General features: G+C 33.1%; 2 protein-coding genes and 1 pseudogene across 2 annotated transcripts; 2 read left to right on the forward strand and 1 right to left on the reverse strand.

Annotated features, from left to right (window-relative positions):
- LOC109328958 lies at positions 1,259–1,751 on the forward strand. Its single transcript, XM_019562613.1, has one exon. The coding sequence runs from the start codon at positions 1,342–1,344 to the stop codon at positions 1,639–1,641; it is 300 nt and encodes a 99-aa protein (XP_019418158.1). The 5' UTR covers positions 1,259–1,341; the 3' UTR covers positions 1,642–1,751.
- On the reverse strand, positions 10,640–11,128 carry LOC109329003 (trihydrophobin-like). The gene has a single exon (XM_019562664.1). It carries the CDS (start codon positions 11,053–11,055, stop codon positions 10,759–10,761), a length of 297 nt encoding a protein of 98 aa, XP_019418209.1. The 5' UTR covers positions 11,056–11,128; the 3' UTR covers positions 10,640–10,758.
- LOC109329192 lies at positions 19,171–20,273 on the forward strand (annotated as a pseudogene).

The raw sequence follows: 20,410 nt of genomic DNA on the forward strand, positions 1-20,410 counted from the left end.
GAGAAAAAAAATCCATGTTTGTCATTTTTTCCTTTTCCAACTCGTCCCTATCTTGACCGTCATATTTTGGATCTGTCTTTCATGCGTCCCATCCTAATTAGGGATAAGTCCGGGTTCAAAAATTGACCCGATCAATATTTAGGAACAGGTGAAAGACATGCTAAACCCGTACTAACCCCAACTCCTATTAATATATAGTTTGGTATATCTCATTCTTTAATTATATATTACTCTTAAAAAAGGAAAATCTTTGTACCTCAGCTATATTATGTAAAACTATATATGTGTAAAAATACATGATGAGATTTGAGTTCAGATTTTCTCTATGTCATTCTTGTTCTCTATTTCATAAGGAAATGAACAAGATTCCAGTCTTTACATGAATTATATTATTCATGTGTTAAAATATTGAACTAATCTCTACACACCACTTGAAAACCATACCAAGGATAAGGTCCAAAATTATTCTCATCAGAATTAATGTTTTTGTATTATTATCTACAAAGTTTCCATCCACACCACATAATATTGTTAAGCTTTAGGTTTTGAGTTGGAGACTTAGAATTGTGTTAACAACTTGATTGAAATGCATTATAACTTTTTAATCATGTTTGGCTTGAGAAATCATCAAGTATAAAATTATTTTAATTAGTTGCTTATGGATTTCAACTTTTATAATTGATTGATCAAGGATTTATGGGTCGGATTTTATTTCTTTTTTTATCAAGCACCTAAGGCCTTGGTTTGGTAAATTTCTCAAGTTTTGCTCTCAAAGTTATTTTACAAAAAAAAGTATAGTGTATTGATAAGAAATTTCCTTATAACTTAGTTGGATCTATAGGGCTATGTAGCCAAAAAATAACTACTTGGCTGATAATATATTATTATATATATCAACTAACGTTGGTTCAAGTAGTACATATTTGATTCCCCTTAAGCAAAGTTTTGAATTTGAGTCTCGTGGATGTAAAAAATGTCCGCTGGGAGAGTTAGTCCCACATACCTGTAGATTGCTTCTAGTACGGAGATACATGTGAGAAACAAAAAAAAAAAGATTATTATATATAAACCAAATTGCAGTATTGGCTTAATGAATCAATGCCAGAATAGTATAAGTGTTCAACTAGCATAAGATTCTAAACTCTAAAAGCTATTAACCAATGAAAACGAATCCAGGGTGCCAAGTTTGGCTAAAAGTTATAGCTTGTTGAACAAGCAAAGCATTGCATTCTCTCTAATTGCACCTATAAATTGAAGGCATAGTTAATTTGTAACATCAAGCACATACATACAAACACTTAAACACTACCATATAGTGCAATTTTAAGGAGTTTTATCAACATGGCAATGAATGTTCATGCTCTAAGAAAGCTCCTTGCAGCAATGGAGGCTGAGGAAGCAGGTCAAAAATCCACCAACCATGGTACTCAAGGCTCATTTAACAACTACGGTAGCGGCGGCCAGAATTACTCCGGTTCAAGGATCAATAGCGGTGCGAATTCCGGCGATCGTTACAATCGTCAAACCTATGACAACCATGGTGGAAGTTCTGTAAATAATAGTGGTACCTTCAATGGCAATGGAAATGGTGCCAATATTGCTGGTAACTTTGATGCATCAACATGGAACCATCGTTATTAAAATCTATATGTTGAGCAATATGATATGATATAGAATGAAATTGGAGCCTTAGCTCTAAATGTAATGAATAAAGTAATCCTTTAATAGTATAAGAAGAGGTATCTTCAGTTATTAATTTCCTTTTTAAGCTAAATGAATTAATCATAGCTAGCATAAGGTTACTCAAACTTTAATAAAATCACTTAAACCTGTTACATCAAATACCCCATTTGAAAAAATCATAACTTTATTTACGTAACAATCAAATGGACCACATAGCACCAAACCAAATTATCATCTATCATGTTTTTTCTTTGTTTGGTTTCTAAACATTCTCTTGAATTGGAAAAAAAGTGACCAAGAACGATAATAGACATAACCACACATTTGCCTAACCAAGCAAAATAATAATTCTAGAAAGACAAGGCAAACTCGCGGTGTAAAAAAGAAAGAGAAAAAGTATTTTTTTAAGGTCCTAGAAATAAGGAAACACAAATTATAAAATTTAAACTCGGAGTTTTATTATTAGGAGAAATGTAAGGATATTGATTTAGAATGAATAAAAAACAAATAACTATGCACTCCAGAGGAGGGATCCATTTACACTTAAGTTTTGTTTACTCTAATTATATTCAATATCAATCATTTATTTTCTTAAATCTAACCGACCACATAAATGGATGAATGAAATAAATTATTTAAGATTTTTCTTTTTCTCTCTCATCATTTATTACACTTACCCATTTGATATAAACGTATCCTTCTTCGTAAATAATATACATAAATGCCATTTGTATGGACCATCTTAATTAGTAGTCATTTACAGTTTATATTTGATGTATACGTGATGTAGATTACCCGTTTTAATTTGGTGTCTCTAATTTTGTCTTGCCCAATAAAGTAGTAACACATCATTTAAAAAGTTCAGCTCACCTTGTTAGTAAAAATACATATTTTTGTGTGACTTTTCCTTCCAGATACACGACACTATATTATTGGGTGGAACCAGTGTTATAAAATTCGGCTCAAACCGGCCGGTTCAACCAGCTCAACCATGAACCGAATATCTAACTGATCTGAGCCTCTCATCTAATTGGTTTTTCATTAAGTTGGATTGATTCGGTTAGTTTAACCCTAAAACTAGTGACGCAAGTGGTCAAACTAGTTGGACTAGCCGAGTCAATCAAAAAAATATTTTTAAAAAACAACCAAATCAATGTCATTTTTAGTGAAAAACAACTAATTTTAACTTATTTGTAGTTATGTTTGTCATTTGTTAGTTTATATTATAACAAAATCTTCATTGTTTAATTAAATTTTAAACTTATTGAATGTTTTTTGTAGTTAAAACATAGTTCATATGTTGTTTGATGATGTTACCAACTTACTTGTGTCATTTTATAGTAGTAAAATGTTCCTTTTTTGTTGTTTAATTATGCATGATAATATTTTTTGAATTTTGAGTATATAATTATTAAATATTGTTACATAATATTATGAATTTTTTAGATTTTTAATGCAAACTGAGTTAACCAGTCCAATCATTGACCCACTAGTTAAACCATTGACTCATTGACCCCGTACCCTGACCGAGTCATTGATCGGTCTGAGTTTAATAACATTGGGTGGAACAAGGTTGAGAACATCAAGTGGGGACATGTGATCTTGATTCATATAAACATTGTAGCTTTTAGATTATCTTGAATGATTGAAATCAAAGGTTAATTTATATTAGTTTTCTTAGGTTCTTATTGTAAAAGTTTAGGATGATAAAGATTGACCCACTAAAATATGAATAGGTCCAAATAATTTATTACATAGGTCAAAATAGTTATAAATTATAAGATAATAACAATTCAAATAACAAGATAAATATAAATTATAGATACATTCAAATAAAATGAAATTAACTAAATACTAAAATAAGATAATGTTTCGTCAATCCAAATATTCTCTAACACATCCCTTTAAGCTAAAGCATAGTAAACTTTAACCTTGATTATATGAACTCCACAAAAAACCGTCAAGAAATATATTTTAAATTCCAAAGTTTGCATATACAAAAAAAAAATGCATCATTGGAATGATTGTCTATGAAAAAGCATTGGCATAATCATTACCAGAATGATCGTCGATGAGAAAAGAATTCATTAATAACATAACATGTCAATGGAAGAAATACACCACCAGAATGAATGAATATCAGTTAGTGTTGATGCGGAAGACATATGGAGAAAATATAATAGAGAAAATGACACCGAGAAATTAACGTGGTTCAGCAATTTGCCTACGTCCACGGTTGAAGAGCAACAATGATATTATCACTATGATAAAAGAGAATTACAAGTTCACTCAAGTGTTTCACTCACTTCCCAAAACCCAAGTACACCCAATATCACTCTCTCTCAAGTATATCTTAAACACTAAAATATTCCTCACAATATTAGAACAAGAGAAGAAGAGAGAATATGCACTAAGGCTAGAATATTGGTGTGTCTTACAATGGCTTGGAGCATTCCTATTTATAGCCAAAGCCTTGAGGATCCTATGGCCAAAAACAAAGATGCTTCACCACAACCTCTTCTTCTCATTGGCTACAAAAGAGGTTACACTATAGCCACTCATTTTACTTGGCCACAAGAATGTTTCATCATAGCCACTTCTTTTGCCACATCATTCTCTTTTTCTTTTAAGCCAATATTTAATAAATCTCCACCTTGGCTAAAAGACTATCATAACTATTTTCATGTTGCTCTTCTTCATGCCCACTAGAGATTCTGGACATCAATCAAGTCCAGACAATGCCTGAACTTCGTTGTTGGAACTGGTTTCGTCATCATGTCAGCAGGATTATTTGCACTGGGTATTTTCTCCACTTTAACAATTCCTTTCTCAATGATATCTCTGATAAAGTGCATCCGAACATCAATATGTTTTGTTCTTTCATGATACATTGGATTTTTTGTGAGATGTATAGCACTTTGACTATCACAGTAGATGGTTGTTTCTTCTAGTTGTATACCCAACTCTTCAATTAGACCTTTCTCCCAAATGGCTTCCTTTACAGCTTCTGTTACTGCGATGTACTCCGCTTCAGTTGTAGATAAAGCAACAATTGATTGTAGTGTTGCTTTCCAACTAACAGTACAACCACACAGTGTAAAAACATATCCAGTGAGTGATCTTCGCTTATCCAAATCTCCGGCATAATCTGAGTCAACATATCCGATGACCTTACTTCCAACACCTTTGACTTTTCCATACAATAAGCCAATATCCATGGTACCCTTTAGGTAGCGCATAATCCACTTCACAGCCTTCCAGTGAACTTTACCAGGACTTGCCATATACCTACTTACCACACTTACTGCTTGTGCAATATCTGGTCTAGTGCATATCATGGCATACATAAGACTGCCAACTGCACTAGCATAAGGTACACTTGACATCTCCTCATTTTCGCTCTCAGTTTGTGGACACAAGGCCATTGAAAGTTTGAAATGAGACGCCAATGGAGTAGTGACTGGTTTAGCATTTTGCATGCCAAATCGTTCCAACACTTTCTCAATATACTTCTTTTGTGATAGAAAGAGCGTCCCTTCTTTTCTATCTCTCTGAATCTCCATTCCTAGAATTTTCCTTCCAGCTCCTAAGTCCTTCATTTCAAACTCTGAGCTCAATTGAGCTTTTAAGCTTTTTATTTCTGACATGTTCTTACATGCGATCAACATGTCATCAACATAAAGAAGGAGATAGATAAATGACTTATTTGCCAGCTTCTTGTAGTAGACACAACTATCATGCTCACTTCTACAATAGCCATTTTCGAGCATGAAGGTGTCAAACCGTCGATACCACTGTCTAGAAGATTGTTTTAAGCCATATAAGGATTTCTTCAGTAAGCAAACATGATCTTCCTTCCCTTGAACTTCAAATCCTTCAGGTTGTTTCATATAGATTTGTTCCTCCAACTCACCATGCAAGAATGCTGTTTTGACATCTAGTTGCTCAAGTTCCATATCAAATTGAGCTACAATGGCAAGTAGGATGCGAATAGAGCTATGTTTTACCACAGGGGAGAAAACTTCATTGAAATCAATTCCTTCTCTTTGTGTAAAACCTTTGGCCACTAATCGCGCTTTGAATCTTGCATCTTCAACTCCAGGAATTCCTTCCTTCTTCTTGAAGACCCATTTGCATCCAACAACCTTTTGAGACTTTGGTCGTTTCTCAAGAACCCAAGTATGATTCTTATGAAGAGACTCAATTTCCTCTCTCATGGCAGAAATCCATTTGGAAGCTTCTTTATTGTTGATAGCTTCTTCATATGATTGTGGCTCACAATTGCTGATATCATCAGCAACATTTAGAGCATAAGACACCAGATCAGCATAACCATATTTCTCAGGAGGTTTTATATGTCTCCTTTGCCTATCCCTAGCCAACTGATAATGTTGCAATTGGGATACATCACTACTAGTAGATGCATCATGAACTTCTTCTTCTTGATCAAATGTATTTTCCTTCGTTGGCTCCACCTCAAACTCCACCTCAAACTCCACCTTCTCCGAGATACTAGGGTCTTTGTTTTCACTTGAAGACTCTTTATGAGGCTTTAGCATTTCAGCTTCATTAAAAGTAACATCCCTACTGATAATACATTTTCTTTTCTCTGGCCACCACAACTTATATCCTTTTACACCATCAGGATATCCAAGAAAAATGCATTTCAATGCTCTTGCATCAAGTTTTCCTTCTTTGTTATGAGCATATGCAGGGCAACCAAATATCCTCAAATTATCATAATTTGCAGGAACACCCGACCACATCTCTTCTGGAGTTTTAAAGTCAATAGCCGTTGATGGACATCTGTTGATCAAGTAACAAGCTGTATTGACAGCTTCCGCCCAGAATTGTTTTGGCAATCCAGCATTTGACAACATACACCTTGTCCTTTCAAGTAAGGTTCTGTTCATCCGTTCTGCAAGTCCATTTTGTTGAGGAGTGTGCCTCACAGTATAATGTCTGACAATACCATGATCCTTGCAAAAGTTTCCGAATTCTCTGCTACAAAACTCTAGGCCATTGTCAGTTCTCAGTCGCTTGATCTTCCTCCCAGTTTGCTTTTCGATCAAGGTTTTCCACTGCTTGAACTTCACAAATGCTTCACTTTTGTGTTTCAAAATGAAGATCCAAACCTTCCTTGAATAATCATCAATGAAAGTTAGCATATATCTCCTACCACCATGAGAAGGTACTTGGGAAGGACCCCACAAGTCAGAATGTACATAATCCAACGTGCCTTTTGTTCGATGAACTGCATTGTTGAATTTTATTCGACATTGCTTCCCAAAAATGCAATGTTCACAGAAGTCTACCTTCCCGACTTGTTGACCACATAGCAATCCTTGCTTGGCCAACTCGGCTAGGCCTCTTTCACTAACATGACCCATTCTTAGATGCCACAATTTGGTGACATCATAATCACTTGTTGATGAGACAGCAGCAACACCCGTGATTGTGTTTCCTTGTAGCATGTAGAGACTATTCTCTTTCTTTCCTTTCATTACAACCATAGCGCCTTTAGATATTCTTATAGCTCCACCTTCACCTTTGTAGCTATAACCTTTTGAATCTAGTGTTCCCAAGGAAATCAGATTTTTCTTCAATTCTGGAACATGCCTTACATCTGTCAACGTCCTTACGATTCCATCGAACATCTTGATTCTAATTGAGCCGATGCCAATGACCTTGCAGGGAGCATTATTTCCCAAAAGGACCTTGCCCCCATCTAAGGGTTGGTAAGTTGAAAACCAATCCTTAATGGGACACATGTGATATGAGCATCCAGAATCAAGTACCCATTCATCTTTTGAATCGTGCTCTGAGACTATTAGTGCATCTGCACTATCATAGTCATTTGCTACAGCTGCATCTCCATATTCACAAATCTTTTCCTTGCCTTTGCGCTCTGGACAATTCTTTCTTATATGACCTTCCTTATGACAATGAAAACATTTATACTTTCTAGGTTTCGCTTTAGACTTGGACCTAGATTTCCCTCTTTCACCAAATTGATTTCGCCTCTCTGTTCTTCCTCTGGCAAAAAGACTATCACCTGAGCCTTCAGATCTCGAATATGATACTCTTTTCTTCAGTTCTTTTGAGTGCAACGCCGCCTTTACTTCGTCTAAGGTCAGATCTTCTCGACCATACATCATGGTGTCGATGAAGTGCTCATAAGAACTTGGAAGGGAACATAGTAGAAGAATTGCTTGGTCTTCATCTTCAATTTTAACATCAATATTCTTTAGATCAAGAATAATTTTGTTAAATTCATCCAGATGATCTTTTATGGGTTTTCCTTCCTGCATTTGAAGGGTATATATTCTTTTCTTCAAATACAGCCTGTTGGTGAGTGACTTCGTCATATACAGGCTTTCCAGCTTCAACCATAATGAAGCAGCTGTAGTTTCATCTGACACTTCTCGTAGAACTTCATCTCCCAAGCACAACAAAATTGCACTATGTGCTTTTTCCAGGTTTTCATCCTTCTCGTCCTCGGTCAGACTCTGTGGTAACTTGTTTCTACCTTCCAAGGCTTTTCCCAAGCCTTGATGAACTAGTAGAGCCTTCATCTTCAATCGCCATAGGTTGAAATCATTTTCTCCATTAAATTTCTCCAAATCAAATTTAGCACTCGCCATGATAACCGTATACCAGAACAGTATCGTAGTCCGTGAACATACACCAGGAAAGCTCCCAGGAAAGAGAGGTGGGTCTTAACAGACACGCTTAAATACCAGGTCTTTCCTAAGACAGAACTTTCCTAGACATGCACTTTCACACTATTATACCTTTCTAGTAACAAGAACAATTCTTTTCTGGTGTGTAAGATCAGACAATGCTGCAAACACAGAGCATACTAAGAATTTTCTTTTAGATCGTACGGCTTAGCATGCAAGAGCTCTACGAGCTCTGATACCAGTTTGTTGATGCGGAAGACATATGGAGAAAATATAATAGAGAAAATGACACCGAGAAATTAACGTGGTTCAGCAATTTGCCTACGTCCACGGTTGAAGAGCAACAATGATATTATCACTATGATAAAAGAGAATTACAAGTTCACTCAAGTGTTTCACTCACTTCCCAAAACCCAAGTACACCCAATATCACTCTCACTCACTTATATCTTAAACACTAAAATATTCCTCACAATATTAGAACAAGAGAAGAAGAGAGAATATGCACTAAGGCTAGAATATTGGTGTGTCTTACAATGGCTTGGAGCATTCCTATTTATAGCCAAAGCCTTGAGGATCCTATGGCCAAAAACAAAGATGCTTCACCACAACCTCTTCTTCTCATTGGCTACAAAAGAGGTTACACTATAGCCACTCATTTTACTTGGCCACAAGAATGTTTCATCATAGCCACTTCTTTTGCCACATCATTCTCTTTTTCTTTTAAGCCAATATTTAATAGTTAGAATAGAACACAATGATACAATCACCATTAGAATGATTGTCGATGGGGAAAGAATTCATTAATGGGAGAAATGATATTATCGGAATGATCGCCGGTATGAAGATTACCATATATATAATTGATAGACAAATATTAGTATGATAATATTTTATAGTGAATGAGATTTGAACTCTCAACCTCCTTATCACTCTACTCCTTAAATTCTTTACCATAACCATCTGACCACTTATAACTTCATAATGCCACACACACATATATAAATTAAAGGAAGAAAGTTAATTGTTATATTGGAGCAATGTTTGATTATTTGGATAATTGTTGCATGTAATATAAAATTGTGAGATTAAGAAAAGAATGAATGAATATACTAATGAGAAGATGACATTACAAATGGATATGACTAATCAAAGTTCTAAATTTTTGTCATCTCGAAATCGGAATAGTGACTGAATATGTCATAGAGAATGAAACATCTGTGATACCATATAAAAGTTTATAATGATAAATATTGTTAAAACTCAAATATGAGTTGGTCTAAACAAATCCTATAATTCCTTAAGGACCTTTTGTTTTCTCTTTGAAGTGAAGATGAGAAAACTGTTCTTTAGTGTGTTGAGGACTATAGTATTTCTTAAAGTGTTATACATATATATATATATATATATATTCATTAAGCTCATATTAATTTTTAGAAGTCCTACTTATTGTCAACATTAGACTACTTATTTTGTAATATCTTATAAATAAATAGCTAATTAAATTGTATTATATATGATAATTAAACATTAATTAGACATGCATCTGAGTGTTATTTATAGTTAGATATCTCCTTAATAAAATCTAGTTCATCTTATATATCAACTTTCAAACCACCACGACTTTCATCACATTCAAGCATGACTCGATTTGATGATCGCCATATTAATATACTTAATAAAATTAATACAAAATCTCTTAATTGTAACACAATAATTACATAGAGAAGATATATAAATCATTAACTTTATTCTACTGAAATTATCCTTAAATATCCAAAGTAAACCATAAAACATATAGATTCTCGTTAAATTAAAGGGAGATATCCTAAAGAACCTCATCCATATGAGCAACATGTTTTTAAAATTCCTTAGGTATCAATCCTTTAGCTAATGGACCATCTAACATAAAATATAATTTTCCCCCTAAGTTCTATGAAAATCTTTTTATTTTAAACTATTTCTTCAACATCTCACAATATTTTATAATGGTCTTTCAATGTTATTTACCACACATAAGATAATGACAAAATTTCGCAAACATATTGTATAGTCTGATGTCTCAAAACAAATCATAACTCGGCAATGTTGATTCAAGTATCTTGTTTAACAAACTTAGAAAAGATCCCCCACTTCACTTAGTTAGGCAATTGTGTGGTGATGTAACATGTTTGAGTGGTTAATATGATTAAAGTTTAATTTGAGCAACCTTGTGCTATAGCTATCATTAATTCATTTAGCTTAAAAAGGAAATTATGAACGGGAAATACCTCTTATTACATAATATTAAAGGATTATTTTATTCATTACATTTAGAGCTAATGCTCCAATTTTCATGATAAGTAGTGCCATCAAATAACAACATTTTATAATTATTGCGCATCATATAGAATTAATAACGATAGTTCCTTGTTGAGGCATCAAAGTTACCACCAATATTGCCACCATTTCCATTGCCATTGAAGGTACCAGTGTTATTTATAGCACTGCCACCATGGTTGTCATAGCTTTGATGATTGTAACGATCGCCGGAATTCGCACCACTGTTGATCCTCGAACCGGAGTAATTCTGGTGGCCACCGTAGTTGTTAAATGAGTCTTGAGTACCATGGTTGGTGGATTTTTGACCTGCTTCCTCAGCCTCCATTGCTGCAAGGAGCTTTCTTAGAGCATGAACATTCATTGCCATGTTGATATAACTCCTTAAAATTGCACTATATGGTAGTGTTTAAGTGTTTGTATGTATGTGCTTGATGTTACAAATTAAGTATGCCTTCAATTTATAGGTGCAATTAGAGAGAATGCAATGCTTTGCTTGTTCAACAAGCTATAACTTTTAGCCAAACTTGGCACCCTGGATTCTTTTTCATTGGTTAATAACTTTTAGAGTTTAGAATCTTATGCTAGTTGAACACTTATACTATTCTGGCATTGATTCATTAAGCATATACTGCAATTTGGTTTATATGTAATAATTTATTATTAGCTGAGTAGTTATTTGTTGGGTACATGGCCCAATAGATCCAACTAAGTTATAAGAAAATTTCTTATCCATACGTTATTAAATACATTTTTTTTTGAAAAATAACATTTATTGACTTAAAGAGAAAAACTTCAGAACATTTACAAACCAAACCCAACCAGGTGCTTGATAAAAAAGAAATAAAAATCCAATCCAACAAATCCATGCTATAATGCCAACAATGGAAATCTTACTTAGGAGAGAGATCACTTTCAACAAAGAGCTCTTATAGATTTTATGATGAACAAGATGAATCTTCCTAACACCTTTTTCTATCGTTATTATGTTCACTTACTTGGTGTGGTAGTCGGTTTACAATTGGCTCGGGTTCAACATAGTACTTCCCTAAGAAATAACTAGCTATTTTCTCAATTATATGGGGTTACACCAATCAACAAAAAGTGTAGGAAATAATGGGTCATCATTTAGTTAGAAACAATTTGGCCTATTTGGTTAATCAGAAACAATCTTATCTTCATTTCCAAAATAGAGTCTATTAAGGACATTATCGATGCGATAAATGAGAAAACATGGCTTTGGATCAATAGAGGCATAAGTCGACTATGTCTTATCAAGTATGGGTCACAAATCTCATGGAATTGTCTTAATTTATTAACTTTTTTCTTATACTTTTTAATTGCTACATTTGTACTCTTTTAGTAACTCTAGTACATTATTAATTGTTAAGTATGAAACTTACCTTAATTCATAAGGTTAATTTAACATATTCTAAGTCTAAATACTTACTTTATATGGTCTTAATTCAAGTTTTGATGAATATTTATACCAATCCTTTGATTTGAGTTCTCATGATATTTCAACACTTTAGAAGGGCAAAATAGGCAAAGATTGGTGTCAAGTAACATAAAGCAAGCAAGACCACAAGTCAATTGACCTACGCCTATCACATGTGTCACGCTAAGCATGGAAGACGTGCTAAGCGCAACTTGCCCAAATGAAACATATTAAGAAGTGTGTTGAGTGTGCTACCTCTGAGTCGAGCGCAGAAACCAAAACATAGTTCATTAAAAATGCTGAAGTAAATATAATGGTACAATATTCAATAGCTAGAAATTTGAGAAGTAATTGTGAGATACTTCTTAGAATGATTTCAAATTTCCCTAGCTCTTAGATACTTTGTGCTGGAAATATGATGTAGTGAGAGAGTTTGAGTGGGAAAGTTGTTGTAGTTTTATGGAGGAGGTATCACTCCTTCATAGCTTGTAATTTTCTACATTACTCCTTTAAGTTGTTATGTATGAAAATGCTTAAGGACATGGTTTTGTTACTAGGATTGATTGTAGCATCCATTGATGTGAAATTAATTTGAAAGTGATTGTGAATGAATTGATTTTCATGAATTATTATTACTATGTGAATGACAATTTGCTTAGTATGTTTCAGGAATGAATTAGTGAAGATGTTTCAGTTTAATGGCCCAATTTATGTAAAAAAATTTATATAATGCTAGATGTAGTTTTATGTTTAATTGTCATAATGTATGCCTATTTCATATAGATGATATCATATAAGCATCAAATGACTCTCAAACTAAATGGCATAGACTATTAGACATAAATGTATATTTGATGGTTCATATAGCTTAATTTTATCATTGTAATTGTTAGATAGAGTTATTTTGGTAAAATGTTATTATAGACTAAGATATTGTTGACTAACACAAATGATACGTGCACTAAACTCAACTCACATGCATAGACTATTAGACATAGATGTGTGTTTATGTGAGTCATAATTTTTGACATTATGTAAGGTTATTAGACATTGTGTAAGATAATTAGACATAGAGATTTATTGCATGAGTTACTAAATTGACTATAATATTAGCTTTTAGTAATTTCCAGGTCTAACACAGTATAAGAGTCATACTTGTTTTGTTTGCTTGACTATTTCCAAAGATGTTGAAAATGATTTTAAAGTCAATCTCACATCTCCCTTTCGTTATTGTAATTTTACTTCTTATATAAGCAAACATTATCAAAAAAACCATTTGAAAACTAGCTTAAAATAGTGTTCTAATTGTTGAGAGACTAGGTTTAGCAAGTCTTTATAAACACGATTAATCTCTTATCATTTACTTGTTTGTGAATTGTGATATCGCTGGTAGATTTATTGACCAAATTGTCAATTAGCAATAATAAATATTTCTTTTGAAGACAAAAAAACGAAAGTTGAGGATTGAAAGAAAATATGTCAATGAACGTAAATGTAGCATCACCTATTAACAACATAGTTTATATATTAAACAAAGTTACAAAGGGAAGCCCTTAAGTGAGACCTAACTAAGGGAAACCTACACATAGTATAGCAACAACAAAGTTCTAACTCTCACTTGGTTCTTATTCTATCACACCAAACACACTAAGTAAGTATACAACATAAGATTACTACATGTTATATAATTCATGCATTTTCTACATGCATCATCATAATATATGGCTTTACTTATGAACTAAGGGACCTAGACCCTTAAGTCATTAAGCTTGTAATTAACCTGCAGCTTGATTCTTGAGACCACCTTTCTTGATCCATTGCCTCTCAATGTAGCCATATTTTGCAGCAAGGCGATTCCTTCCTGGCATAGGAATTGGAAAAGGACTAGGTGGCATTCTTGGATTATGTGTTTTTTGAGGTTCACCATCATCATTGCTATTTAACACACCAAAATGACCCTTCAATGCATCCATTTTCTGTTGAATGTGATCACCCATGGTTGTATATACTAAGATTAGTTTATGTATCAAGTTGTTTCTTTGTGTATTCCTCCATAAGGTTGGTGCTATTTTTAAACTTCTCTAAGGTATCTTTCTTTTATAAGAATCAAATTCCTCTCCATTAGGTTATTAGTCTTACACTTGATTTTAAAGGTAGAAGTGTCATATAATTATATTTAAGGGGTAAGAGTGTCACATAATTATAGTGTCGGTGTAGCGAAAACGATGGTTACACAATGTCGGTCATAAACAATCAAATAAATGACATAGAGTAAATAGAAGAGAGAAACAAGAGAATTTGATAACAGAGTTCAACCAATTATACTTACGTCTCCGAAAGTGTTGAGCGACTATCAAAATATAATTAGAGAATAAAAATTATAAACCCTAGCACATTCATGAGTCCAAGTACTCATGATATATTTCTATTTGATGCATATTATAAAAGAGGTTTGAGTCCAATATATAATATTGGTTACTCTACTCTATTCTAATAATAGATAATGTGAGACTAATACAATAACATATTTTAAGCATCCGAGGAGAGATTATATCTATACCATATTGAGTATATGATTCACTTAATTACAAAGTTGGTCGCTTAATTTTTAATTAATTTTATGAAATAGTCTTTATGCAATAAATTCAATATACCTTACTTAAGTTGAATGAGAAAATTATTCAAATATGATATATACCCTAATAGAAGCTTGAGAGCAAAGTTATATACTATATTCTCCAACAAAGTTATTCTGGATGATTACTAGTATAAAGTAATTTTGAGATAGTTACGAATATTTATTTGGTAGAGAATAGGTTGAAACTTTATTATACATACCCGTTATTAGTTATAACTGTAACTAATGTGAGATAATTATTACTTGTAATAAGTGGTCATGAAATCAACACTTGGACAATAAACATTGTAGATAAAATTCTTGTTGGACTCGAATCGATTGAAATAGACTAAACTATTGCACTGAGATATTATTGCCTACTCGAGAATTGACCAAAGAAAAATGATATAATTTGGATATAGATATTTTTTGGTTTATGGTTTGTGTTGGTTAAATTAAAAAAAAAAGTGTGAATTATGTAATATTTGTCTATATAATATTTATGAAAATTAAATATTCTGGGCTATATAATTGTTAGTTTACGTGGTTATGCATGTTAGGTAAATGAGACGACTAAAGAAATTAGAAAAAGAGAAAAAAAATGAAAAGAAAACAATAAGTTAATCTAGATGAATTAGACGAAGGATAAAAAATTATGGTGAAAGAATGAAAATATCTACGACAGTTAAGAAGAAAAAGAATGTTATAAAGCATATTTCCTCATAAAAAATTAAAAATAGTCAAAAGCAGGGATAAAAATACCAGATAACTAATACACAAAAAAAAAGTAGTGAACAAAGCGAGGGAAAGCTATGAATCCTAATCTTCGAATATAAAAAACAATCAAAAGATGACAAAATACATAAAAAAGCATATGGGAAGATATAATCACGTATAGAAAAAAATCAATTGCTTAATAATGTATGTGATGATGAATAAGTTAAAAGAGAGAGTGTAATATATATGTATTTGTTTTTTTGAAAATTTATACACAGTCAATATATTATTCACTGTTTATTTTGATTTTTTTTTGAAAAATCAATGATAAAAATAAACTCTTACACGTTTCAGTATACACATCTTTCTCTCTAGAAGAAAAAAAGCATCACAGTGCACTGAAACAATAATTAAACTATTTAGTGCATCAATGATAAATAGTGGATGATGTATTGTGTGTGCAAAATTATTTATACCGATAATAAATAGATATTACAATCTAATTTATATTAAGTTGTTCTTTTTTAGGAGACTACTATTTTTGTTGGTAAAATGGAGGTAAATAGTTGTAGGAGGTAAATGAAAAACAAATTAGATAATTTATGAAGGAGCTAGAATCTTTTATATTGATGAAGAGATAAATGCTTAAAAAAAAGTGAAATATAACTCTTAATGATAAATTCATTTCTTTGATTATAATGAAATTACATTTTTGTCATAAGTAGAAAAACATGCACTTGTATCTATATTAACGAAGATGATCATGGTTCATTATGCACATACATTCTTTGAGTACCTTGCTATCAATTTCTTGCACAATTCATCAAGTAAGTTGTTGGTGCAGCGGAAGCGATCATTGTGCAGCGTTGCCACAAGCAATCAAATAAAGGCATACAATAAATAGAAAAGAAGAAACAAGAGTGCTGAGCGGCTACCAATATATTATTAGAGAATAAGGATTACAAACCTTAGCACGCGCATGAGCCCACCTGTCAATGGCGTGTTTCTATTTGGTGCTTATATCTAGTGCACATTACAATAAGGGACTTGAGTCCAATATATAACATTAATATTATACTCTATTTTAATACTACGCAATGTGAGACTTCATATAATAATATATTTTAAACAATTCCAACAATCTCCACCTTGATTGAAATAGACAAATATCTCGCTCTTTAGAAAATCTACACAAGAATCTCCACCTTAGCGAATATATGACTCTACCTTGTTTAATGTCTAATTCTCTTTAACTACTCCCCTACAACATAAATCTTATGAGTATCATTGATGATGTTACCAAAAGTCTAGCTCTCCAAACTTGTAGTGCAGCTTCCTTTACCGCCATAAAATGGAACACGCCGCCTAGCCACCTATTGCTAGGAAGTCTTTCGATATATTAGAACCTCTACACAAAAGTTCATCAACAATCGTCCTCTTCAATACTCAGTCAAACTGAACCTTGGAGCTTCCTTGGAAAGCCTCAATCGCTACCACCATTGTCTACTCCGACAATCATAGTTCAAAAGAACTATCATACTCCACCATAAGGAGTATACCCATACACCTTGTGTCAATGCTAACTAATGTCTGTGTCATATCCTTGTATCTAACCCAATGCCCATGTCACACTCCTTGCATCTCTACCAATGTTCGTTTTACAACTTGCATCAAAGTCAATGCTCATGTTATACCCTACATCAAAGTCAGCAAACGTCTCTATGCTTTTGTAGATATGCTAACAATTAACATCCTTCACTATGACGTCTCAGACATGTCATTAGGATATTCCATTTCTCATCTCAAATGAGAACGTTCTCTCAACATCTAGAGAGATATTGTTAGCATCTATCTCTGGGTCAAACTCAACACATGAGTCTTTATCTCCACCTTAATCCTAACCCAATACATGAACTTCTGGGGTTCTGGATCAACACATACGTTGCCCACACCACAGTTCTCTCATGTTTCTTTCTCCTTCAACTCATCTACTCTATCCTTGCCATTACCTTTGACGCACCTTGTCTAGCCATCATGCATTCACTCTCTTTAGCCATTATTTATTCTATGCACATTATTTGATTGCTTGTGGCCAATGTTGTGCAACGATCACTTCCGCTGCACCAACAAGTGGTATCAGAGCCGATGATTTGACGGCTCAACGGAGTGTTGAAGCGACAAGTGGTCGGTTGATCCATGTCCTTGTGTCGAAAGTCTTCCTGACGATAGGTCAAGGCGGCGTGTTCCGTTGATGAAAGGATAAGCCAACGGCGGTGCAAGTGGGTAGAAAGTTGAGCTCTAGTGTATCCAATACTTGAATGAGAATTCACATTTGATCGGGAGATGTTGGTATTCCAAGTGTGAATGAAAAAGTCCCACATTAGGGAAAAATGGATGAGTTAAAGAACATATAAGTGGATGGACCCATAGACCTAATGTCTTAAGGTTTTGGATCAAGATGTGGTATCAAACTCACTTATATGCTTCTTTCATTTAGCCCATAGAAAAATGTTGTAACTCATGAATGAAGATCTCCCATACAACAATCCAAATAACTTATGCGAGATGATAAATGTTATGCAGGTAGTTTGTAAAGATTATAGGTTCAATGAAAAAAAAAATCCAAGGCTATATGCTTTGGTATTTCATTCTACAATGCCAATACTATATATATTTTTCCTTATAAAACTTTAGAAATCTAGGGGCTTGCAATAATTAGATGTGATATAGAATATCAATGAAAGATAATGCAAATTGTTGCCATATTATTTCTCCTATCTCTAATCTCTCTATCATGACATTTTACACTATGGAGCTGTACAAGAAATTCAGAGTAGTGAACATGCTGGTCATAATAATGCACAACTTGAAAAGAACCACTTATCTATGAGCAGGTCTCTATATTAGTACCTAACATGAATCCTGCATAACTATACTGCATTGTCAATTCCTTTTGTTTTTTCCACTACCAATTGCTTATTTATTTCTTCTTTGCAAATAATGTTTGATGCAGCAACAGTTATAATATTTTGTCCTATTGAACACTTCGGTTATCTTGTCTTGTAGTCATTACTCACTAGTACCATGCACTTGATAATTATTTTATGCAAGAGATAAAAATACAAATGGGGTTTTAACATAATTCTACTCTCTTAACATATAGAAATGCTAATATTTCACCCTTTTCAATACACTATAGGTTAATAGATTTGATTTCATCTAGAATTCACTAAATTATATGGATTTATTTTCTATTTATTGAAAACATGAAATTGGACTAGAAATTTATTGTCTCAAATCATGTTTCATAAACTATCTCGCACCAATAATAATAAAATAAAGACAACAACAATAATAAAAATTTAAAATTTTAATTAATATATCATGTTTTCATTAATGCGGGATAATAAATGAGATGAGGGAGAATCCTCTTCATTAATGGAGAGACAAATATTACAAAAAAAAAAGGAAAAAATGATAAGACATTTTTATCCTTGTATATATAATGGAACAACATTTTTATCATTAAAAAATACTAGGAAAAACAACTAATTATCTCTCCATTAATAGAGAAGATTCTTGTTCATATGGGACAAGATGTGAAATTTTTCAGCAATAATAATCTTGACATGCACCTATTATAAGTGTGTGAAACTAGAACTCATGGAAGAGCTAGCAAGTCATAGTTTGTGAAAGTTAACCACCAAAGAAAAATGGACTCACACAATGAGCTGATAGTAGCTAAGGTATGTGAAACTTATGATAAGATCTCAAAGTTAGAAAACCTTAATCCCTCCAAGTATGTTAACACCCTCTTTACTCAACTAGTAACCACTTGCACCTCACCATGTCCTATAGATGTTACTAATCTATGCAAAAAAGATAGAGAAACTATAGCTAAGCTAATTAAACTTTGTGCTATAGCTGAGGCACTTCTTGAAAGCCATTACTCTACTCTCATAGGATCTCATGAGAAACCATTAAACCATATCAAACTCTTCCCTTACCACTTCAATTACCTCATACTCAAATGGAGATCACTTGTCCCAAGATTTAGTGTCCCGTTGTGTATTAATCCTATCAAAAAATGGCAACTAGTTAAGAAAAAAAAATCATAAAAATAGAAAATAATTTTTTTTATTACTTGTTGTAATATGATTGCCTTGGAATATAGAAATAGGATTTGTTTGGGACATGTGATCCTTAAACACACCCATTTGGAATTCACAATGTTCACAAAACATTGCACTCATGTTCCATCCAAACTTGCATTTATTGGCTCTGGCCCCCTTCCTCTTACCTCAATCATGTTGGCCATCTATTACCTTAAAGAACACATGTTTTCACAACTATGATATAGATCTATTAGCAAACTCCAAAGCTTATGATGGTCTCATCAGACCCTAACTTGTCAAAAAGAATGTTCTTTCACACTAGTGATATAACACATGTGACAAGTGAACTTAAGGAGTACGAGGTGGTGTTTTTGGCAGAATTAGTAGGTATGAACACAAAGGAGAAACAAAAAGTGATGAACCACTTAGCAAAATACATGGCTGATGGAGCTATTTTGGTGCTAAGGAGTGCAAAAGGAGCAAGAGCATTCCTTTATCCAGTTTTGAATCCTTCTAATATCAAAGGCTTTGAAGTTCTATCAGTTTTTCACCCTACTGATGAGGTTATAAACTCAGTTATTATCACAAGAAAGCATTTGAACAAAGTGCTACTACAATCACCAATATTGTGTGGCAAATGTTCTCAAGTTGAAGATTTTAATCCCTTAAACCATTGGAATATTATTGATGAGCATGCTTGATTGTTCTGCATGCTACTGATTCAAAACAATGGACTTCATGGAATCAGTATGAGAGAGGAGAGTGCTATGAAACAATAAGGAAAAAAGCTCAATGTCATTTGTATCTACTTATTTATTGTGATAATATATTTTTATCC

This window comes from Lupinus angustifolius, chromosome LG16 (assembly GCF_001865875.1).
Source record: "Lupinus angustifolius cultivar Tanjil chromosome LG16, LupAngTanjil_v1.0, whole genome shotgun sequence".
Lineage (NCBI taxonomy): Eukaryota > Viridiplantae > Streptophyta > Magnoliopsida > Fabales > Fabaceae > Lupinus > Lupinus angustifolius.

Coding starts and splice junctions, on each gene's coding strand:
- LOC109328958 (XM_019562613.1), top strand. CDS start 1,342: ATGGCAATGAATGTTCATGCTCTAAGAAAGCTCCTTGCAGCAATGGAG.
- LOC109329003 (XM_019562664.1), bottom strand. CDS start 11,055: ATGGCAATGAATGTTCATGCTCTAAGAAAGCTCCTTGCAGCAATGGAG.